This window comes from Carcharodon carcharias, chromosome 3, assembly GCF_017639515.1.
Source record: "Carcharodon carcharias isolate sCarCar2 chromosome 3, sCarCar2.pri, whole genome shotgun sequence".
Taxonomy (NCBI): Eukaryota; Metazoa; Chordata; class Chondrichthyes; order Lamniformes; family Lamnidae; genus Carcharodon; species Carcharodon carcharias.
In genome coordinates this window covers 66219535-66245221 of record NC_054469.1, presented here as the reverse complement: position 1 = coordinate 66245221, position 25687 = coordinate 66219535, and the positions used below count along the sequence as shown (strand labels likewise).

The following is a 25687-nucleotide window of genomic DNA, read 5'->3' as shown; positions in this document are numbered from 1 at the left end:
CTACATATTGTGGTGGAATACAATTCTACAGCTCCTGATGCCCACAACACCTCATAATGCATGGATTTGAGCTGCTGGATTTGTTCTAAACCTAACCCATTTAGCATGGTGGTACTACCACACAGCATGATTGAGGGCGTCCTCAATGTGAAGACCAGACTTAATCTCAACAAAGTAGGACAAATCTAATCCAACCAGCTGCTGCCCTCTCAGTCTACCTTCAATCATCAGCAGTGATGGAAGACATTGACATTTACTCATCAATAACTTGTCCAGCTATGCCCAGTTTGTGCTCTGCCTGGACCACTCATCTCCAGACCTCATTGCAGCTTTGGTCCAAACATGGAAAAAGAGCTGAATTCAAGGAGTGAGGTGAAAGTGACTGCCCTTGACATCAAGGCTGCACTTAACTGATTGTGGTATCAAAAAAAATTGATTTGATGGGAATCAGAGGGAAAACTCTCTGCTGTCTACAGTCATACCTAAGACAAAGGGTGTATTTGTTGGAGGCCAATCATCTCAGTCCCAGGACATTGCTGCAGGAGTTCCTCAGAGTAGTGTCCTAGGTCCAACCATCTTCAGCTGCTTCATCAATGACCTTCCCTCCGGCATAAGGTCAGTTGTGGGGATGTTTGCTGATGATTGCACAATGTTTAGCACCATTCATGACTCCTCAGATACTGAAGCAGTCCATGCCCAAATGCAGCAAGACTTGGACAACATTCAGGCTTAGGCTGATAAGTGGTAACTAACATTCATGTCATATACATGTCAGGCAATGACCCATCTCCAACAAGAGAGAATTTAATCACTTCCCCATGGCACTCAATTGCATTTCCATCACTGAGTCCTCCACCATCAACATTGCTCTTGACCAATAGCTTAACTGGACCAGCCATATACCTGGACCAGCCACAAGAACAGGTCAGAGGCTGGAAGTTCTGCTGTGAAAAACTCATCTCCAGACTCTCCAATGCCTGTCCACCATCTACAAAGCACAAGTCAGGAGTGTGATGGAATACTCTCCACTTGCCTGGATGAGTGCAGCTCCAACAACACTCAAGAAGCTCAACAGCATCTAGGACAAAGCAGCCTGCTTGATTGACACTACATCTGCCACCTTAAACATTCAGTCCCTCCACCACCAGCACACAATGAGTTCAGTGTGTTCCATAAACAAGACGCACTGTAGCAACTCACCAAGGCTCCTTCAACAGCACCTTCCAAACCCACAACCTTTACCCCCTAGAAGAATAAGGACAGAGAGTGTGCCCCTACCTGCAAATTCCACTCCAGGTCTCACACCAAGCTGACTTGGAACTATATCACCATTCCTCCATTATTGCTGGACCAAAGTCCTGAAAGTTTCTGGGTGTACCTATACAATATGGACTGCAGTGCTTCAAGCTCACTCACAACCACCATCTCAAGGGCACTTAGAGATTGGCAATAAACACACATCTAGGCAGCAACAACCACATCCCATGAATGAATGAGAAAAAATAATTTCCAACTGTAATTTTGTTTTGCACCTATCCAAACATTGAATGGTATCCAGTCTCATTGTTACATCTTCCTTGTTTTCATCAGTTGACTTTTTCCCCGGAAATGGTAATGGATTGAGCTGCTAGTTTCAGGATCATTATATATTTATTTACAACGGAAACAGATCATAGTGCACGTTAGGTCTCAGGTGGCAGATGGTCAATTTCAAGAATTGAGCCTTAGTGCCATGCTGCCAGTGAGCTACATGCTTCAAATGGGGGTTTTGCAGCTGGTTACCAACTGCAAAATCAGATCACTCAGCCAACAGGAAGGTCAGTGTGGTAACTGCATGCATTGTCCCTCCTGCCTGTCAATCACAGGTCATGTGATGTACTACAGGGGCTTCAACCAGAGAGCTTTTATTGTGGGCAAACCAGGGACGGAGTCTTTCGGACAAGGGATCAGGTCTAGGTACAAGCATTCATAGATGCCTCCGTGGTAAAGCTTAACTGTTTCTTTACAAAACCTGTCTGCTCCATCAAGTTATCAGATTTGGCAACAAGGGTAACATCAATTTCGACTGTGCACCGCACCCTTTACTGTGAGTAAATTGAATTTTAAAAACTACTTACCAGTCATGCCGCCTTTTGGAAGAATCGATCTATATGATGCTATTATTGAAGATTGGAGTCAGTATGTTGAGCACCTTGGATTTTACTTTGTAACAAATGAAATAACCGCCGAAGAAAAGCAGAAAGCGATTCTCTTAAGCGTATGTAGCAATAAAACATAAAATCTGATTCACAACTTGACGGCCCCAAGCACGTCCAATTCCAAATTGTATAGTGAATTAGTGGACCCAGTGAAAGCACACTCCCAGCCAAATGCAGCGCTTTAAATTTAATTCAAGAGTTTGTGCCCCGGGAGAGTCCATCTATGTGGCGAACTTCAAGCAGTTACCGGGATACTGCAATTTTGGGGATGCAATAAACGATATGCTGTGGGACCGACTGGTATGCGGAGTCAAAGATAACGCAATATAGTGCTGCTTACTTGCCGAAATCGATATCAATTTTAAACATGACCTAGAAATCTCCCTCGCCATGGATAGCGCTGTGAAAGACTGGCAGGCTTTGCAACACATGGATAACGGCATCCTACTTCATGTGGGGCGGGAACCTATCGCCAAGCATAGTGCTGAAACCAGACCTGCAGCGTTCAAACATGATTCAATGTCCACTGTAAGAAATATTAAGAAACCTAACAGAAATGCTTCACCAACAACTTCAAGACAAAATTGCAATAGATGTGGAAGTGACCACAGAGCAGAAACTTGTAAATTCAGAGGGGCAGAATGTCATTATTGTCACAAGAAGGGACATGTGATTCATCTCTGAACAAAGATGAAGCAGCCTGCAAGATAGCAAACAAATATGTTCGAGTTAACAGGTGCTGCAAAGGTTGAAGCTGCTGGTAATGATGGGTACTCCCTGTATAATGTAACTGCAGTGAAAACTGAGTCTATTGTGATGGCAGTACAAGTAAATGAGAAGCCACTACGTATGGAAGTTAATACTGGTGCCTCAACTATGATGGTTGGAGAACACAGGATGAAGGAAGACAGCCAATAAATCTTCACCAGACAACTGCTAAATTAAGAACTTATACAGGAGGATCTTTTCAAGTCAAGGGCATTGCCACTGTCCCAGTCTGCTACAAGGAACAGACAACCCAACTACCTGTGATAATCATAAAAGGGGAGGCATCCAGTATTTTAGGTCGAGATTGGCTACAGAAGATAAAACAACTGGTCTGTGATAATTCATCTGAAATCAGGTGGAATCCAAAACTTCTGAAGAAATGCACAATCGTTTTTCGGGATGAATTAGGAAAGTTGGAAGGCATGCATGCCAAAATATATGTCGATCCCCAGGCAACACCATGTTTCTTCAAGACCAGACCTGTGCCTTATACACAAAAAGAAAAGGTGTTTTCAGAGCTGTGCGGGTTAGAAAGCCTGGAAATAATATAATCTGTCCAATTCTCTGAGTAGGCCATACCCATAGTTCCAGTTGTCAAGCCGGACAAGACCATACATATGTGTGGAGACCACAAATTGACAGTAAATAAAGTAGCAAAACTAGACAAGTACCCCATTCCAACAAAAGATGGCTTATACACCAAGCTGGCGGGAGGCAAGTCATATATTCAATTAGATATGAGCCACACCTATCAAAAATTAGAATTGGATAGCACGTCGAGAGAATGCATGGCTATTAAAACACACAACTCATCTACCCTTTGGAGTCTTATCAGCATGCGCTATTTTTCAGAGAACAATGCAAAGTCTTTTGCAAGGACTTCTATGAGTGATTGTATATTTGGATGTTGTTCTCTTCACTGGGTTGACCAAGGCTGAACACTTAACCAACCTGGAGGAGGTGCTGAGAAGGTTCATGGAAACCAGTATATGTTAATGAGGGAAAAGTGCACATTTCAAGTATCAGAAGTGACTTATCCAGGTCACAGTGGACACCAAGGATTTGCATCCCATGGAAGATAAAGTTCAGGCAATAAAAGATGCATCATCAGCATCCAATGTAACAGAACTCAAGTCCTTCCTGGGTATGATCAACTACCATAGTCACTTCCTACCCAACCTATCAACTGTTTTGGCACATTACACTCATTGCTGAAAAGGAACCACCATTGGTCATGGGGTTCACAACAGGAAGAAGCCTTTGTGACAGCAAAGAAATTGCTGCATTCATCGTGCTTATTGGTACACTATGACCAGTCAAAAAAGCTGGTGTTAACATGTGATGCTTCTCCTTATGGTGTAGGGGCTGTTATATCACATAAAATGGGAAATGAATCAGAAAGGCCCATTGGCTATGTCTTGAGAACCCTTTCCCAAGCCAAAAAGGCCTATTCTCAGTTAGAAAAAGAAGGATTATTAGTAGTATTTGATGTAAAAATGTTTTACATGGGTAATGTTTTACCATTGTGTTGGACCATAAACCATTAACGGGATTATTCAGTGAGGATAAGGCCATTCCGCCAATAGCATCAGCAAGAATACAATGCTGGGCTCTGACATTATCTGCGTATGAGTATACTTTTATGTACTGCCCTGGTTTACACATTACAAATGCAAATGCACTCAGTCATCTCTTGTTACCAGATAGTATTGTGAATACTCCCATTCCACAAGAATTAGTGCCATCATTGAATTTCTGAGATTCTTCGCCTGTATATGTGAAACAAGTTGGAAATTAGACGAACAGGGATCCAATATTATCAAAAGTCAGAGACTTTGTTTTGCAAAGATGGCCAAACTCACCTGTATCTGAAGATTTGAGACCATTCCATGTCAGAAACACAGAATTAAACTGTCAAGACAGAACTTTGTTGTAGGATTCAAGAGTTGTGGTCCCTTCACAAGATAGAGAGCCACTCTTGACAGAGCTTCACAGTGCGGATCCAGCCATATCAGAGATGAAAATGCTTGTGTGAAGCTATGTATGGTAGCCAGGCATTGACAGTGACATTGAAAGCATGGTCAAGCACTGTCTCCAGTGCCAGCAACATCAGAAGTTGCCTGTTTCCGCTCCTCTGCATCCACTGGAGTGGCCTAATCGACTCTGGGTTCAACTACATATCAGTTATGTAGGACCATTCCTAGGTACCATGTTCTTGTTAATTGTAGATGCACGTTCAAAATGGATGGATGTATATGAAGTCAAATCACCAATGTCAAACACAACCATCAAGAAGCTACGTCACTGTTTCACCATACATGGCCTACTTGAAATTGTCGTTTCTGATAATGGTACAGCCTTTGCCAGCACCGAGTTTCAGAAATTTATGGATGTGAATGGAATCCACTACATAAAGGCAGCTGCTGGCATCCTTCATCGAATGGCCTAGCCAAGAGGGCTGCACAAATTTTAAGTCTGGTATGAAAAAGTTATCAGAAGGTACCCTGGAATCTCAACTTTCCTGGTTTCTCTATCGTACAACACCACATTCAACTACAGATTCAACATCATCAGAGTTTTTAATGAAATGCTGTCTGTGTACATGTTTACACTTGGTGTTTCCAAATTTAGAGAAGGTAGCGTAGAACCAGAGTAATCAGAAATTTAGCCATGACATTCAGTGTAGGTGACACAGTACACATGCAAAATTTCAGCACTGGACCCTGTTGGGCACTAAGAAGCCATCGTTTCAGAGACTGGTCCATTATCTTTCCAAGTACAAGTGGGAGATAGAATCATCGGTAAGCACGTACATCACATCCGTGCCAGAGAGACATCCCAATGATTATCCGATCAACCTATGATTAATGTTGAACCGTCAACTTCTGAGGTGTGCGAGCGACCTAGAACAGACATCCCAGATATTTCAGAAGAGTTGCCAAATCCTGAACTGCCCAGTTTCAATGATGTGTTGGGCGGAGTCTTTCGGATGAGAGTTCGGGGCTAGCGTGCAAACACCCCTAGTTGTCTCCGTAATAAAGTTTTACTGTTTCTTTACAAAGCCTGTCTGCTCAATCGAGTCATCACAGTCGGTTTAAGAAGTGAGGTAGGTGGGGGCTAAGCATTGGGTAGGTGTAGTTAGGGAGCTTGGATTGTAAAAGGATGGGGTGAGCCAGTTTTTCCATTATCCTTCAAAATTACATGTGGTCCTATGTATGACATCAGACCTTAATTTGCACAATAAGGTTTCCATGTTATTGAGGTGGGCCCAGGGCAATGCAGTGGATGCCCCAATAAATAGCTGGATTCGGGAATAGGACAGCAAGTTCATCACAGCTATTTTAACTTTTATGTCTCCTGGACGGGCCAAGGTTTTGTGTTTCTTCTATTCTTTCTGTGACATTTAGACAATAAGTTCCACATGAAAATGTACGAACAACTTACTGTATATGTTAAAGGCAATGGGGATAAGTACTGGAGGAAAGCATGTTGTTTTTTATATGTATGAATATTTGCTTTCAGGAAGATCACCCTAACATCACCCTTCGAGCTCTAGCTGTCCCACCTCTCACTACCAGCTTATATTTCACCTCATTTCTATATTTCTTAGTTCTGATGAAGGGTCATGCGGACTCCAAACGTCAACTGTATCCCTCTCCACAGATGCTGTCAGACCTGCTGGGGTTTTTTTTTTGTTTTTGTTCTAACATTTCAGTATTTGGTGATGTAACTTGCTGTACATATATATTCAAACTAAATATACCGATAGATACACACTAACTAAACAATATAAATATAATAACTGCTCGACTCGGTCCTGTTGCTTAATCTAGATAAGGGAAAAATTAAAAGGGCAAAGTGCAGGGAGAGCCTCGCGAGAGTGTGCGGGCTCGGATCGCGGAAGAGCAGTCGGACGAGTGATTGACAGGACTGGCCCTTCAACCGAGTGACCGCGGATTGACAGCAGGATTGCACCTCGATTCACGCAACTGTTGTACCAACTGGGTATGGATTTTAGGAATTCATAGTTCGATTGTTTCTTTTGGACCAGTTGTAGCACTAACATTACTCAGTTCAGTTTAAAATGCAAAGCAATGGTATCCTGCCTGAACTAAGAGAATGACATGAGCCGTTTGCACTTTCTCTCCGAAGGAAATTGTCTTTAGTTGCTGAAGCTATTCTGAGAGTTAGCGAGATTGTGGGATATTATCACGTGTGTTTTAATCTGTAGTTCGCAAAGGTTGTTAAAACTCCTTTGTCAGCGTTACTTTGCAGCCGCCTTGTGTCCTGCCGTGACTTTAAACTACTCTTGGAAAATGCTAACTCCCATTATGTGCAGAGTTCAGGACAACCTCTCTCTCATTAGTGAACACGAACTGGTAAACAAACCACAGCTAATCGAATGCTTGCTCTTCGTTTTCAGGGACAGTTCAAGACAATGCCTGAGCTGAGTGGGAAAGTTCAGACTGTGCAGGGTCTGATCGATCCCAGGCAGATGGGACGTACCCTGACCCACGAGCACTTGACCATGTCTTTTGCTTTCTGCTACTCGCCACCACCCCCGGGCCAAGAAGCGTGCTCTGAAATGCCGATAGTCATGAATAACGTTTACTGGCTCAAACAGAACCCATACAGTCACAAAGGCAATCTCCTGTTGAATGAGGAGATTGAGGCTGTTAAAGAGGAACTCCTACACTTTAAGAAACTAGGTGGTGGAACTATAGTGGAAAATACGACTGCCGGGATATGCAGAGATGTGAAGGCTCTCCGGCGCCTTTCTCAAGAGACCGGAGTTCATGTCATCGCAGGGGCAGGGTTCTACGTGGGTGAAACACACTCCCTCGAAACTCGGAGCACGACCGTGGAGAAGGTGAGTGCACATAACTGGGGTAAAATCAGGGCCATGAGCAGATAAGGGATGTCACATTTGTGATGGATACATTGAATTCCCTTGTTTTTAATCACCAGTTGCAATTGATGTGAGAAAGAAAACCAATAGCTGTAACGAAGTGGGTGGAGAGGGTAGCGGCCACCCTTGGATGTTAACCAGGAGGACTCCAAACAGCTGACCTTGTAGTTTTCTTTCCCCAGTGAATTTTCAATATTAAAACATGCTGTCAATTAGCTTTTATCCAGAGCTGATTTTTTTTTAACTTCTACTGGACGTGGGGAAAGGGGTGAACGAATCAGTCTAGTGTCTTTACTTCACGCCTTCAGCCCCCAACAGATTTTATATGACTTTACTGCTGGATTAATTCACTCAAGCCATATGGTCAATAGACAAGGCATATGCTGATCTTGCAAGTCAACACAAACCAGCTGTGAAAACCATTCCACTTGTCCCAGTAAACCTTAACAAAATGGATAATATATTATTAAAAATCAGTAAAATATTATCAGACAGGTAAAGTTCTGCCACGTCACAATTATTAACAAAAGGCAAACGAGTAATTTCAAACCTGGAGAGAGACATCTGGATTAAAAGTATCTCTTACTTACATAACAGATTTATTCAAAAAATAGAAGCACTGTTGTTAAGGGGACATTGGTAATTTGAATACGTAACTGATAAAAGAATAGGAGACAGAGAGTAATGGCAATGGATCTTTACCTGACTGGAGGGAAGTATGCATTGGAGTCTTCTAGGGGTCAGAACTGGGACCATTGCTTTTCTTGTTATAAAACAATGACCTGGACTTGGAAATAGGGAGTATTGAAGTTTTCAGATGCTACCAAATTTGATAGTATCACAAATAACAAGGAGCCATGGAACCATAGAAAAGTTACGGCACAGAAAGAGGCCATTTAGCCCATCATGTCTGCACCAGCTGAAAACAAAACTAGCCACTCATTCTAATCCTGCCTTCCAGCACCTGGTCCATAGCCTTGCATGTTACAGCACTCCAGGTGCAAATCCAGATACCTTTTGAATGAGTTGAAGGTTTGAAGGTTTCTGCCTCAACCACCTTGGGCAGTGAATTCCAGACACCTACCACTCTCTGGGTGAAAAAGTTTTTCCTAATATACCCTCTAATCCTTCTACCACTCACCTTAAATATGTGCCCCCGGTAATTGACCTCTCCACTAGGGGAACTAAGTCTTCCCTATCTACTCTATCTGGGCCCCTCATAATTTTGTTCACCTCAATCAAGTCACCCTTCAGCCTCCTCTGTTCCAAGGAAAACAACCCCAGCCTATCCAATCTTTTCTCATACCTGAAATTTTCCTGACCTGGCAACATTCTTGTAAATATCTTCTGCAGTCTTTCCAGAGCAATTATGCCCCTCCTGTAATGTGGTGACCAGAATTGTATGCAAAACTCCTGCTGTGGCCTAACTAGTGTTTTATGCAGCTCCAGCATTACATCCTTCTTTTGTTTTCAGTACCTCGTCCAATAAAGGAAAGCATTCCACATGCCTTCTTACCACCTTATCTACCTGTCCTGCCACCTTAAGGGATCTATGGACGTGCACTCAAGGATCTTTCATTCCTTTACCCCCCTCAATATCTTCCACTTTTATTGAGTATTCCCTAGCTTTGTTGCCCTCCCGAAAGATATAACCTCATACTTCTCCGGATTGAACTCCTTTGCCACTTTTCCCCCACTCAACCAAACCATTGATATTGTTCTGGAGTCCACAGCAATCCTCTTTGCTATCAAATACATGGCTGATATTTGTGTCATCTACAAATTTACCAATCATGCCTCACACATTTTAGTCCAAATCATTAATATATACAACAAACAGCAGGGGACCCAACACTGAGCCCTGTGGAATGCCACTGGAAACCACTTTTCATTCGCTAAAACATCCATTGATCATTACCCTTTGTTTCCTGTCACTGAGCCAATTTTGGATCCATCTGACCACATTGCCCTGTATCCCATGGATATCCCACATGCCAGGGTTCGGGGCATCTGCTCAGAACTGGAGAGGAACTTGCAGTGGGAGGGGAAGGATCCAGTGGTTGTGGTCCATGTAGATAGCGACGACAAAGGCAGTCACTATGAAGAGCTTGGCACTAAATTAAGGAGCAGGACCTCAAAGGTAATAATTCCTGGATTATTACCTGAGCCACATGCAAATTGGCATAGGACAAATAAGACTAGAGAAATGAATGTGTGGCAAAAAGATTGGTTTGGAAGAAATGAGTTTGGCTTCAGGGGCACTGGCACCAGTATTGGGGAAAGTGGGATCTGTACTGTTGGAATGGTCTACACTGGAACCATTTGGGGTCTTATGCCCTCATGAGGGAAGTATTGAGGGTTTTAAACTGAATAGTGGGGACAAGGGATCAAATTTGTGTAGGGATGGTAAATCAAAGAGTAGGTACAAGGCAAGAGAGAAAGGTATTAATATGGGAAATGATAAACAGACCATTGCGTGAAGGGACAAAGAGTACAAATCTGAGAGTAAATCAGCAGATAAAGCTAGATGTTACAAAAATAATAAAAGGACAAAACTAAAGGCTCTGTATCTAAGTACACATAGCATTCAAAACAAAACAAATAGACTGAAAGCGCAAATAGAAATAAATAAGCACAATCTGATAGCCATTACAAAGATATGGCTACTGGATGACCTAGATTTGGACCTGAATATTGAAGCATTTATGACATTTAAGGACAGGAAGTTAGGAAAAAATGGAGGGATGGCCCTGTTAATTAATTATGGTGTTACCATATTAGAGAGGGATGATCTAAGTTCAGGAAACCAGGATATAGAAGCGATTTGGGTTGAGATGAGAAATGATGAGCGCAAGAAGTCACTTGTGGGAGTGGTGTACAGGCCTCCTAATTGTAATTACAATTATGACAGATTATAAAAGAAGGGATAATGGGAGCTTGTCAGAAAGGTACAGCAATAATCCTGGGGGATTTTAATCTATATTTAGACTGGAAAAATCTGGTGGGAAAAGTTAGCCTAGATGAGGAGTTCATAGAATGTTTTCAGGATAGTTTCTTAGAACGGCGTGTTCTGGAGCCAACCAGAGAGCAGGCTATACTAGACGTGGTATTGAGCAACAATATAGGATTCATTGATAACCTCATAGTGAAGGCACCCCTAGGTAGCAGTAATCAAAATATGATTGAAATCTATCTTAATTTTGAGGGAGTGTGCCCAAGACTAGTATGTTAAACTTAAATAAGGGCAATTATGATGGCGTGAAAGCAAAGCTAGCTAAAGTGAACTGGCAAATGAGGTTAAGGGATAGGTCAATAGAGGTTCAGTGGCAGACATTTAAAGGGATATTTCAGAATACACAGAATATATACATTCCAATGAGAAAAAAGAGTTCCAAGGGCCCACCATCCGTGGTTAACTAAAAATGTTAAAGACGGTATCAAACTTAAAGAAAAGCATATAATTATGCAATGATAGGTGGCAAGTCAGAAGATTGGAAAGAATATAAAGAACGGCAAAGAATGACAAAAAGATTAATAAGGAGGGAAACATTAGAGTACGAGAGAAAGCTAGCTAGAAATATAAAGACAGATGGTAAAAGTTTCTAATAGATATTTAAATATGAAAAGAGTTAACAAAGTGAGCATTGGTCCTATAGAAAGTGCATGTGGGGAATTGGTAATGGAAAGTAGGGAGATGGCAGATGAGTTAAACAAGTATTATGCTTCGGCCTTCACTTTAGAGGACACAGTTAACATCCCGGAAATAGCTGTAAATCAGGAAATGGGAGGGAGAAACTCGGGAAAATTATACTCACAAGGGGAGTGGTATTGAGTAAGTTGATGGGGCTGCGGGCTGACAAATCCCCAGGTCCCAATAGATTTCACCCTAAGGTCTTGAAAGAAGTGGCTAGTGAGACAGTTAATGCATTGGTTTTAATTTTCCAAAATTCCCTAGATTCGGGGAATCCCATTACAATGGAAGATAGCAAATGTAACTCCTTTATTCAAAAAGGGAGGGAGAAAGCAAGTTACTAGAGGTCAGTTAGTTTAACACTTGTCAGAGGGGAAATATTAGCTATTATTAAAGATATTATAGCAGGGCAATTAGAGAAATTCAAGGCAATCAAGCAGAGTCAACATGGGTTTGTGAAAGGGAAATCATGTTTAGCCAATTTATTGGAGCTCTTTGAAGGAGTCACATGTGTTGTGGATAAAGGGAACCGGTGGATGTACTGTACTTAGATTTCCAGAAGGCATTTGATAAAGTGCCACATCAAAGATTATTGCGGAAAATAAAAGCTCGTGGTGTGAGGGTTAATGTATTGGCATGGTAAACGATTGGCTAGATAACAGGAAACAGAGAGTTGACATAAATGTGTCTTTTTCTGGTTGGCAGGATGTGACAAGTAGTGTGCCACAGGGATCAGTGCTAAGGCCTCAACTTGTTACAATTTATATAAGTGACTTGAATGAAGGGACCAAAGGAATGGTTGGTAAGTTTGCTGATGACTCAAAGGTAGACAGGCAAGTACGTTGTGAAGAGGATGTAAAGTGGCTCCAAAGTGACATGGATAGGTTAAGTATGTGGCAAAGATCTGGCAAATGGAGTATAATGTGGGCAAATGTGAAATTGTTCATCTTTTCAGGAAGGATAAACAAGAAGCTTATTATCTAAATGGTGAGAGATTGCAGAGCTCTGAGATTCAGAAGAATCTGGGTGTCCTAGTGCATGAATCAGAAAAGGCTAGTATGTAGGTACAGCAAGTAATTAGGAAAGTTAATAGAATGTTATCATTTATTGCAAGGGGAATTGAATACAAAAGTAGGGAGGTTATGTTTAAGTTTTACAGGGCACTAGTAAGATCACATCTGGAGTATTGTGTACAGTACTGGTCTCCTTTTTTATGAAAAAATGTAAATGCGTTAGAAGCAGTTCAGAGAAGGTTTACTAAACTAATACTTGGAATGGGTGTGTTATTTAATGAGGAAAGATTCGACAGGTTAGGCTTGTATCCACTGGAATTTAGAAGAGTAAGAGGCGACTTGAGATCCTGAGGGGTCTTGGCAGGGTGTTTGAATCACAATCTCACAGTGCAGAAGAGGCCCTTCGGCCCATTGAGTCTGTGGAGTGGATGTTTCCTCTTGTGGGAGAATCTAGAACTAGGGGTCACTGTTTAAAAAATAAGGGGTCGCTCATTTGAGACAAAGATCAGGAGAAATTTTTTCTCTGAGGGTAGTGAGTCTTTGGAACTCTCTTCCTCAAAAAGCAGTGGAAGCAGAGTCTTTGAATATTTTTATGGCAGAGCTAGATAGATTCTTGATTAACAAGAGGTTGAAAGGTTATCAGGGGTAGGCAGGAATGTCAGGTTGAGGTTCCAATCAGATCAGCCATGATCTTATTGAATGGCGGAGCAGACTCGAGGAGCTGAATGGCCATCTCCTGCTCTTTAGTCGTATGATCGTATGTTTTACTTTTCTGACCAGGCTACCATGTGGGTCCTTGTCAAATGCCTTATTAAAATCCATGTACACCACACCCATTGCAGTACTCTCATCAATACTCCTCTTTACTTCCTCAAAAAATTCAATTAAGTTAGTAAGGCATGATTTTCCCTTAACAAAACCATGCTGACTATCCCTGATGAATCCATTCCTTCCTAAGTGACAATTTATCCTGTTTTTCAGAATTGATTCTGATACTTTTTCTACTACTAAAGTTAAATTGACCAGCCTATAATTGTCTGGCCTATCCCTTGCACCCTTTTTAAACAATAGCACAATGTTTGCACTCCTCCAGTCCTCTGGTAACTTGCCTGTATCTAGCGAGGATTGAAAAATGATCCTCAAGGCATCCATTACTTCTTCCCTGGCTTCCATTAACAGCCTGGGATACAATCCGTCCGGCCCTGGTGATTTATCCACCTTTGAGGATGTCAGTCCCTCCCATATTTCGTCTCTCACTATGCTTAGTGAATCTAATATTTCACACTCCTTCTCATTGACTAGAATGTTTGCATCACCCCTCTCCTTAGTGATGAGGCAAGGTACTCATTAAGAAACCTTCCAACATCTGCATCAATGTATAAGTTACCTTGTGCATCTCTGATAGGCCCTAACTTTTCCTTAGTTGTCCTCTTGCCCTTAATGTACTGATAAGATATCTTAGGGATTTCCTTGATTTTACCTGCCAATATGCTTTCATATCCTCTCTTTCTTTCCTGACTTCATTTTTTACTTCACCCCTGAATTTTCTTTTTAATTTTTTTTTATTCATTCTTTCACATGATGTGGGCTTCGCTGGCTGGGCCAGCATTTATTGCCAATCCCTAGTTGCCCTTGGGAAAGTGGTCATGAGCCTTCTTGAACCATTGCAGTCCATGTGGTGTAGGTACACCCAGAGTGCTGTTAGGAAAGGAGTCCCAGGATTTTGACCCAGTGGCAGTGAAGGAACGGTGATATATTTCCAAGTCAGGATGGGAGTGACTTGGAGGGTTCCAGGTGATAGTGTTCCCATCTATCTGTTGCCCTTGTCATTCTAGATGGTCGTGGTCATGGCTTTGGATGGTGCTGTTGAAGGAGCCTTGGTGAATTCCTGCAGTGCATCTTGAGGATGGTACACACTGCTGCTTCTGTGCATCGGTGGTGGAGGGAGTGAATGTTTGTGGATGTGGTACCAATCAAGCAGGCTGCTTTGTCCTGGACAGTATCGAGCTTCCTGAGTGTTGTGGGGGCTGCACTCATCCAGGCAAGTGGGAAGTATTCCATCACACTCCTGCCTTGTGCCTTGTAGATGGTGGACAGGCCTTGGGGAGTCAGAAGGTGAGTTACTCATTTGGACATGGACTGCTTCAGTATCTGAGGAGTCGCAAATGGTGCTGAACATTGTGCTATCATCAGCAAACATCCCCACTTCTGACCCTATGATGGAAGGAAGGTCATTGATGAAGCAGCTGAAGATGGTTGGGCCAAGATAACTATCCTGAGGAACTCTCCTGCAGTGATGTCCTGGAGCTGAGATGACTGACCTCCAACACCCACAGCCATCTTCCTTTGTGCTAGGTATGACTCCAACCAGTGAAGAGTTTTCCCTTTGATTCCCATTGACCCCAGTTTTGCTAGGGCTCCTTGATGCAACACTCCAGTCACATGCAGCCTTGATGTCAAGGGCAGTCACTCTCACCTCACCTCGGGAGTTCAGCTGTTTTGTCCATGTTTGAACCAAGGCTATAATGAGCTCAGGATCTGAGTGGCCCTGGTGGAATCCAAACTGAGCATCAGAGAGCAAGTTATTGCCAAGCAAGTGCCGCTTGATAGCACTGTTGATGGACCCTTCCATTACTTTACTGATGATGGAGAGCAGACAGATGGGGCAGTAATTGGCTGGGTTGGATTTGTCCTGCTTTTTGTGTACAGGACATACCTGGGCAATTTTCCACATAGCCAGGTAGATGCCGGTGTTGTAGCTGGACTGGAACAGCTTGGCTAGAGGCGCAGTAGGAGCACAAGTCTTCAGTACTATTGCAGGAATATTGTCAGTGCCCATAGCCTTTTCAGTATCTTGATACCATGTGGAGTGAATTGAATTGGCTGAAGACTGGTATCTATGATGCTGGGGACCTCTGTAGGAGGCCAAGATGGATCATCCACTTGGCACTTCTGGCTGAAGACTGTAGCAAATGCTTCAGCCTTACCTTTTGCACTGATGTGCTGGGCTCCTCCGTCATTGAGGATTTAGATATTTGTGGAGCTGCCTCCTCCAGTGAGTTGTTTAATTGTCCACCACCATTCACAACTGGATGTGGCAGGACTGCAGAGCTTAGATCTAATCCGTTGGTTGTGGAATCACTTAGCCCTGTCTACCACCTGCTGGTTATAGCTTCACCAGGTCGATACATCATTTTAAGGTATGCCTGGTGCTGCTCCTGGCATGCCCTCCTGCACTCTTCATTGAACCAGGGTTGGTCCCCTGGCTTGATGGTAATGGTAGAGTGGGGGATATTCCGGTCCATGTGGTTACAGATAGTGTTCGATACAATTCTGCTGCTGCTGATGGCCCACATTGCCTCATGGATGCCCAGTCTTGAGTTGCTAGATCTGTTTGAAATGTATCCCATTTAGTGCCACACAACATGATGGAGGGTATCCTTAATGTGAAGACGGGATTTCGTCTCCACAATGACTGTGCGGTGGTTGCTCCTACTGACACTGTCATGGGCGGATGCATCTGTAGCAGGCAGATTGGTGAGGATGAGGTCAAGCATGTTTTTCCCTCTTGTTGGTTCCCTCACCACCTGCCACAGACTCAGTCTAGCATTTAGGACTTGGCCAGCTCGGTCAGTAGTGGTGCTACTTGGTGATGGACATTGAAGACCCCCACCCAGAGTACATTCTGCGCCCTTGCTGCCCTCATGCTTCCTCCAAGTGGTGTTCAACATGGAGGAGCACCGGTTCATCTGCTGAGGAAGGGCGGTACATGATAAACAGCACGAGTTTTCCTTGTTCATGTTTGACCTGATGCCATGAGACTTCAAGGACTCCCAGAGCAACTCCCTATTGACTGGAGCACTGTGCCGCCACCTCTGCTGGGTCTGTCCTGCCGGTGGGACAGGACATAGCCAGGGATGATGATGATGGTGGTGTCTGGGAAATTATCTGTAAGGTATGATTCCGTCAGGATGACTATGTCAGGCTGTTGCTTGACTAGTCTGTGAGACAGCTCTCCCAATTTCGGCACTGCCTACCCAGATGTTAGTAGGGAAGGCTTGGCAGGGCCGACAGAGCTGAGATTGCTGTTGTCTTTTCCGGTGCCTTAGCCAATGCTGGGTGACCTGTCTGGTTTCATTCCATTTTTGTGATTTTGTAGCAGTTTGTTACAACTGAGTGGCTTGCCAGGCCACTTCAGAGGGCATGTAAGAGTCAATCACATTGCTGTGGGTCTGGAGTCATGTGTGGGCCAGACCAAATAAGGACAGTAGATTTCCTTCCCTAAAGGGCATTAGTGAACCAGATGGGTTTTTACAACAGTTGACAATGGATCCATGGTCATCGTTAGACTTTTAATTCCAGATTTTTATTCAGTTCAAATTCCACCATCTGCCGTGGTGGGATCCAAACCCACGTCCCCAGAACATTACGCTGGGTCTCTGGATTACTAGTCCAGCAACAATACCACTATGCCATCGCCTCACTTATATTTTATACTCCTCTAGGCTTTCCAATGTATTAATTTTTTTTTACTTTCGTAAGCTTTCTTTTTATGCTTTTTCTTACCCTGTATGCTTCTAGATTACTGGGGGCTCTAGATTTGGCAATATCACCCTTTTTCTTTGTGGGGACATGTCTACATTGTGCCTGTAGAATCTTGCTTTTGAATACCTCCCCCTAGTCTGTCACTGATTTCCCTTCAAGTAGTTGTAACCAGTCTACTTTTGCCAGATCACTTCTCAGCTTCGTAAAACTTGCCTTACCCCAATTTAGAACTTTTACTCCTGTTCTATCTTTATCCTTTTCTATAATTATGCTAAACCTAACTATATTATGGTCACTATTTCCAAAATGGTCACCCACTGCTACTTCATCCACTTGCCAGCTCCATTTCCTAAAACTAAATGTAGAATTGCACTGCCTCTCGTTGGGCTTGTTACATGCTGGCTAAAAAAGTTCTCTTGAATGCAGTTTTAAGAATTTTGTGCCCTTCACATTGTTTATCCTAGTTAATATTTGGGTAGTTGAAGTCCTCATCTATTACTGTTTTATTGTTTTTGCACTCAGAAATGTGCCTACATATTTGATCTCCTATCTCCATCTCTCTATTTGGGGGCCTATAGTATACTCCTGGTAGTGTTGCTGTCCTTTTATTTCTGAGCTCAACCCATATGGCCTCATTTGATGATTCATTTAGTATATCATCCCTCCTCACAGTTGTAATTGATTCTTTAACCTATAATACTACACCTCCACCTTTTTTATCCTGTCTTTCTATCCTGTCTGAACACCCTATGTCCAGGGATGTTGAGCTGCCAATTTTGCCCCTCTTTATGCCAAGTTTTCGTTATAACCATATGCTGTCCTCAGCTGAGCAGTTTTGTTTGAAATGCTCCTTTAAATATATACCTTTAACATTGCCAAATTCCTGTCCTGTACACTTTGCCTCTTCTGTTTTTCAGGGTCAGTCGCTATTTTTCTGTCTCCTGCTCTCTGCTCTGAAGTTGTCCTATCTGAATCTGCCCTCAGGTTCCCATCCCCCTGCCAATCTAGTTTAAACCCTCCCCAACAACACTAAGAAATCTCCCTGCAAGGACATTTGTCCCAGTCTGGTTCAGGTGTGTCCGGCATGTACAGATCCCACCTTTCCCAGAACCAGCCCCAATGCCTCAGAAATCTGAAGTCCACTCTCCTGCACCATCTCTACAGCCACACATTCATCCAATGTATTTTCCTATTTATATACTCACTAGCATGTGACCTTGGGAGTAATCCAGAGATTACTACCTTTGAGGTCCTGCTTGCTAACATCTACCCCTAAACTCAGCCTGCAGGACCTCATCCCTTTTTCAACCTATATCGTTGGTACCAATGTGGACCATGACCCCTGGCTGGACAGGAGATAACAAGTGGCAGATAAAGTGATTAGGAAAAGAAATGGGGTTTTAAAAATAGGGGTATTGAATATTAAATGAAATTTACAAAATCACTAGCTAGGCCTCAGCTGGAGTATTGTGTACAATTCTAGACAACAAACTTCAGAAAGGGTGTCAAAACCTTGAAGGGAATATTGAGGAAGTTTACCAAGAAGATATTAGGGATGGTGGTCTTCCACTAGTCTGGTATTTGCACTTGAAAGGAGAATGGAGTATTGATCCCAATGTGCACCTAGTAATCATGGTGAGAGCAGTGTTGGTAAATAATGGCCTTTTATTTTGTGTCTGTAGAGCATGCCTCTTCTGAGCATGACAGATAGGTGATTGAATATTTTTATCTCCAGGATACAGTTGACCAAACTGCTTCCCTTGATCCACCATGAATATAAAGAAAATCAATGAAAATTATGACAGGCCTAATTCATTTGAATGCTTCCTATGGTACTTTCCATTGTAAGCCTTACAAACTTAGAAACTTACTTAATAGATATAAATACTCAAATCATTATACATGCTTTCTGTTCATAAAATTGCCTAATTTAGATGCCAGACTATTGACTCCATTGCTAAGGACTTATTGATAATGAATCATTGAGTTGTTATTTTGTTAAAATACAGTTGCAGGGCAAATAAGTTTGAAGGGCCTTATTTAAATCTCAAAGTGCAACCGTTAGGGGGGTAATTTTCAGTGGGAATGTAAAATTGGCAGGAGTGGGCAACCTCCTGTTACACAGCCCACCTGATGCACCTTTCCATCAAGGCCGATTTTCATCTTGTGAAGATAGGAAACTGGTGGGAGTAGATCAGCTGGAATGTATAACAGGCAGCCAATTTGGTGCTGCCAGTTTCTAACCCCACCAAAGGTGAAAATCTACCCCATGTAGTAGTTGAATACATCACTGAGTCATCAGACTTTATTGTTTGTACTAAACACAGTAAAGGTAAGTTTTCAAAATATTGCTGAGCATTTCTGACGCGTAGACTTAGTGAAATCCCATCACATCAAATTGGTTGCAATGAACAAAATAGCTTTGCATATGGTTGTGCAAATATTAAAATTGATCTGAATAAATAATTTAACCAGTTAAATTTAGCACATATTTCACAATCCTTCCAATTGTGTATTCTCATAATGGAAAATCATAAATGTTCTGCTTATGTGAAATTAAAGTAACTTATTGAAAAGTAACATACTGAAAAGTAACATACAGAAGGCCACCGATCATCAAGGGATTTTAATTAAGCATTCTTGCCCGATTGGGTTCAGGAACTTCACCACGTCAGTTCTTCACCTTAATTACACAGAGTTGAAATGAGAGCCATTGAAGATAAGCAACATGAAATACCATTGGTTGATGTGAAGCAGTGCCATCATGTAACTGCAGATGCCCCATAACTGTCTTCATGACCCTGCAGCTCTAGAAATCATTAGTGTAGTGCCACTGTGTGTGTGGATTTACAGATTGTGTTTCATTACCCCATCCCTCTCCTCCATCAGTTTACTGTAGCTCTAGGAAAGTATTCAAGAAATGGGCATTTCGCTTTACAGGTGATAGTTGTACTGAATGTTGTGCTGGTAAGAATTCAATCACCACAATGAAATAGTCGTGTTCATCACACTGAAATAAAGGTCAGCACAGAAACATGGGCAGTTAATTATGTTTTTAGAATGGACTGAAGACAAACCTTAGTACATAGCAGGTCCTGAAAATGCATTTTATTGACATACTGGTGCAATAACACTGTGAATTATTTATTTACCTGTCCAGTGTAGCCACCATACCATCTGCAATGGTTTCTCCAATTCTTGCAAGATTACCTACAGTGTGCCACAAGATGACATCCTTGGCACCTTCCTATTCCTTGCTAGTGTTGTTCCTCTTTGTAATCCATTTAGTTGCCTAAGATGATGAAGCTGAGAAGACATATAGTTATAGTGAATATGGGAGAGATGTGGCAAAGTTAAGGTTTGCAGTCAACAAGGTATGGATGAAGTTTTCAGCAGCATTTGGCTGAGGTAAAGTTAGAGGGAATGTATCATAAGTGGAAAGTCACTGATCTTGGCATTAGACAGGATATGACTCAAAGACCTTGACTCATTGACATTTACAACACAGAAGGAGGCCATTCAGCCCATCGTGTCTGTGCTGGTCAACAAAGATCTGACTACACTAATCCCATTTTGCAGCGCTTGGCCCAGAGCCCTGGAGGCTATGGCAACGCAAGTGAATATTTAAACACTTTTTAAATGTTGCGAGAGTTTCTGACTCAACTACCCTTTCAGGCATTGAGTTCCAGACTCCCACCACCCTCTGGGTGAAATGATTTCTCCTCAACTCCCCTCTTAGCCTTCTACCACACCTTAAATCTATGCCCCCTAGTTATTGACCCCTCTACTAATGGAAAAAGTGCATTCCTATCTATGCCCCTCATAATCTTATACACTTCTATCAGGTTCCCCTCTAAACCTTCGCTGCTCCAAGGAAAACAAACCAGCCTATCCAAACATTCCTCATAGCTCAGACCCTCCTGCCCAGGCGGCATCCTGGTAAATCTTTTCTGCACCCTCTCCAGTGCAATCACATCCTTCTTATAATGCAACAACCAGAACTGCATGCAGTACTCCACTTGTGGCCTAACCAGCATTTTATACAGTTCCAGCATAACTGCCCTGCTCTTGCATTCTATGCATCGGCTAATAATGGCGGGTATCACATCTACCTTCTTAACCACCTTATCTACCTGCCCTGCCACCTTCAGGGATCTGTAGGTATGCACATCAAGGCCCCTCTGATCTCCAGTACTTTCCAGAGTCCTACCATTCATATTGTAATCTCTTGCCTTATTAGCCCTCCCCAAGTGCATTATCTCACACTTTTTTCCAGGTTGAATTCCATTTGCCACTGCTCTGCCCACCTGACCAGTCCATTGATATCCTCCTGCAGTTTACAGCTATCTTCCTCACTATTTACCACCCTACCAATTTTTGTGTAATCTGTGAGCTTCTTGATCATACCCACTACATTTAAGTCCAAATCATTTATGTACACTGCAAACAGCAAGGGCCCAGCACCAAGCCCTATGGAACCCCACTGGAAACAGACCCAGTCACAGAAACATCCCTGCACCATCACCCTCTGCTTCCTGCCTCTCAGCCAGTTTTGGATCCAACGTGCCACTTTGCCTTGGATCCCATGGGATCTTAATTTCTTGACCAGTCTGCCATGAGGGACCTTATCAAAAGCCCTGCTAAAGTCCATGTTGACCAGATCAAATGCATTACTCTCATCAACACTCCTGGTTACCTCCTCAAAAAACTCAATCAAATTTGTCAAACATGACCTTCCCTTAACAAATACATTCTGACTATCCCTGATTAATCCATGCCTCTCCAAGTGCAAATATATTCTGTCCCTCAGAATTATTTCTAGTAACTTCCCCACCACCAAGGTTAGACTGACTGGTCTGTCCCTTCCTCCCTTTTTTAATAATGGGACAATGTTAGCAGTCCTTCAGTCCTCTGGCACCTCACCTGTGGCCAAGGAGAACTTGAAAATTACTTTTAGGGCCCCTGATATCTCTTTCCTTTTCTCCCTCAACTGCCTGGGATACATCTCATCCAGCCTGCAGATTTACCCACTTTTAAGGCTGCTAAACCCGCTGGTGCGTCCTCTCTCTCTATGTTAATTTCTTCTATTATTTCACAGCCCTCCACCCTGATGTATATAGCTGTGTTGTCCTTTCCCATTGTGAAGATGGATGCAAAGTATTCTATGAAGACTGTGCCCGTATCTTCTGAGTCCACACAAACATTACCTCTATGGTCTCTAATTAGCTCTACTCTTTCCCTAGTTATTCTCTTGCTCTTTATATATTATTAAAAACCCCTTTGGGCTTTTCCTTTATTCTACTCATCAATGCTTTCTCATAAACTCTTTTAGCTTTCCTAAGTTCCTTTTTAAGTTCCCCTCTGCACTTTTTATACTCCTCTGAGAACTCTGCCGTATTGAGCCCTCAGTATCTGCCATTAGCTTCTCTTTTTTTTCTTAATCCTAACCTTTATGTCCCTTGACATTCAGCGTTCTCTGGACTTGGTCCCCCACTTTGTTTTTACAGGAACATATTTGCCCTGTACTCTCACTATTTCCTCCTTGAATGCCTCCTATTGCTCTGACACAGTTTTATCTACAAGTATCTGCTCCCAGTCCACATGGGCTGAATTGTACCTCACCTCAGTAAAATTAGCCTTTCCCTCGTTTAGAACTTCTATTCCCGGTCCAACTTTATTCTTTTCCATAACTATCCTAAATCTAACTGAATTATGGTCACTATCTCCAAAATGCTCCCCTACCGATACGCCTTCCACCTGCCCGAGCTCATTTCCGAATATTAGGTCCAAAACTGCCCCCTCCCTTGTAGGGCTTTCTACGTACTGGCTAAAAAAGTTCTCCTGGATGCAACTTAAGAATTTTGCTCCCTCCCTACCTTGCACACTAAAACTATCCCAGTTAGTATTTGGGTAGTTAAAATCCCTGACTATTACTGCCTTATTTTTCTTATATTTCTCTATCTCTCCTTGATACATATTTGATCCTCTATCTCTCCCTGACTGTTTGGGGGTCTATAGTACACACCTAACAGTATGTTTACCCCTTTTGTGATTTTTTTATTTCTACCCATATGGCCTCATTTGATGATCCTTCCAAGATATCATCCCTCCCTCCTCACTGATGTAATTGATCCCTTGATCAAAATTGGGATCCCCCTCCTCTTCTAGCCGCCCCCCCCCCCACCACCCCACCCCGATCTCATCTGAATACCCTATAACCACGATTGTTGAGCTGCCAATCCAGCCCTCCTTCTAGCCAAGTCTCGGTCATACCTATGATATCATACTCCTGTGTGCCTATCTGCACCCTCAGCTCGTCTGTCTTATTTCTCAGGCTGCTTGCATTACAATATATTCCATTTAGCCTTGTTAAACTCACTTCCTTCTTATCTAGCCTATGTTTCCTCTGCCTTCCAGACTCACTTACTCATGTTTTAACTTCTAATTCCATCTCAGCTTCTCTCCCCTCTGAACTATTTTTCAGGATCCCATCCTGCTTTTTGATTTTTAGCTTGGAGCCAAGTAGCAAACAATGGTTGAGTCGATCTGGCAGCATCGGCAGAGAAGAAAAGAGTTGACGTTTCGAGTTCTCATGACCCTTCTGTTGAAGGGTCATGAGGACTCGAAATGTCAACTCTTTTCTCCGCCGATGCTGCCAGACCTGCTGAGTTTTTCCAGGTAATTCTGTTTTTGTTTTGGATTTTCAGCATCTGCAGTTTTTTGTTTTTATCTAATGGTTGAGTCGAGTTGTGCTAAGTTTGTGTGGATATTCAGGAAGGTGAAGAGATTAGGTCAACGTGTGGCAATTCTGATGGAAATTAACTAGGATATCTTCATTCTTTTTAACGCTGATTGCACTAAATTCTGGTTTATTAGATAGGCAGTCCAACAGCATAGCAAAATTTGAAGTATCAAGGATAAAATAGCAAAGTAACATTGACATACACATAAAACCTGGCCACATACTTCTAGATTATATCAATGAGGGACAATATCAGAGAAGCTATTGCAGGTGGCATGCTGGCTACATCATGCAAGTAATAATGTGTATTTTATTGCAACTTTAAAATCCTTGGGATTTACCAAAGCTTTATAACCAATAGGTTATATTTGGCAGCTAATCACCTGTTTTCTCAGCAAACACATTGAAGAAGAATGTTGTACAAGCAGCAATAAGAGGAAATGCAGGACCAGATCCATGTGGGTGCAGGAGGTGAACCAAGGATGAGAGACATTGGAGGAGGGTGTTGTGGTTGATCATGTTGAAGACAACAAAATATCAAGGAGGATGAAGAAGAATAACACCTCCCAATTGTGCAGAGTGTTGATGGTGACTTTGAATATGAGGATATCAATGCTGTGGATGGGATGCAATAAGGATGTTTCTGGTGCAGAGGAAGAGACTGAAACTGAAGAAAGGTCAGAGATTAGGGTGAAACCAGAGGATGATGTTGAGGGGTTGGGGTGGACATGAAGACATAAAATGATCAGAGAAATGATGAAGTGGTTGGAGTGTCAAGTGTTAGAAATCTTAGCAGTGGTGGGGGAAAGGGAAACACAAAGGTTGAGGAAGTGGAAATGGATGAGGCTGATCAACAACATGGGAGCATAATGAGGAGAGCAGTTGGGGGAATTTGGGTGTATGTTGAAATCAGTGAGTAACCTATCAGAGTTATCTTTGTCATGAGCATTATTTTCAACAGCAAAAGTTATTGTGGAATTATGGTTTAATTACACCATTAGGTTTGCTTTGTTGTAGTTAACAGATATTCTAGTGAATGAAATTCTGCATGGTGCTGATGGAACTGACATCAAATGCGGAGTGATCGGAGAAATTGGCTGCTCTTGGCCAATGATGGAGAGTGAACGAAAAGTTCTTCAAGCTACAGCTGAGGCACAATCACAGCTTGGCTGCCCTGTCATCATTCACCCAGGCAGAAATAGTGACGCACCTTTCCAGATCATCCGAATACTACAAGAGGCTGGGGCTGATATCTCTAAAACAGTCATGTCCCATCTAGATCGGTAAGTGGAGAATGTTGAAGAAGAGCATTGCTTATATCCAAGATTCCTTAAATAACTGCTTTAATGGAAAAAATAAGTTTTGACTTGCCTGAAGTTATCCAAGCAAATTAAGCAACTAACTACTATAAAATGGTTATCCAGAAATCAGTATTTTAGGAAAGTGAAATGAAAACAGCAGAAGAATGTTTGTTAATTTGTGAAGCTGATACAATGCAACAGAAGTATATTTACTGCTTCAGTTTCTGTATGCCCTTTAGGGAAGGAAACCTGCCATACTTGCCTGATAGGTCTACATGTGACTCCAGACCCATAGCAATGTGGTTGACTCTTAAATGCACCTGAACAAGGGCAATTAGGATGGGCAATAAATGCTGGCCTAGCCAGCAACACCCACATCTCATGTACAATTTCTTCTAAAAAAAACCAGTTGCTACAAAAATGTCCAAACAAAAGCAGTAGTTTACTGGGGGTAAAGCAACAAAAATTCTGATGCCTTCCTTATTGCTTGACTAATGGGGGGAGATAATTTTCCAAATTT

The 25687-nt window shown here is 42.4% G+C and overlaps 1 protein-coding gene across 1 annotated transcript in view; it reads left to right on the top strand.

Annotated features, from left to right (window-relative positions):
- The first annotated feature begins 6839 nt into the window (after positions 1-6839).
- The window catches only part of pter (phosphotriesterase related), a 38259-nt gene continuing 19411 nt past the window's right edge, over positions 6840-25687 (top strand). Inside the window, exons 1-3 of the mRNA XM_041183111.1 lie at positions 6840-6971; positions 7390-7836; positions 24884-25149. Of these exons, the coding sequence (XP_041039045.1) occupies positions 7405-7836; positions 24884-25149 (698 nt within the window). The 5' untranslated portion in view covers positions 6840-6971; positions 7390-7404. The remainder of the gene's footprint in view (positions 6972-7389; positions 7837-24883; positions 25150-25687) is intronic.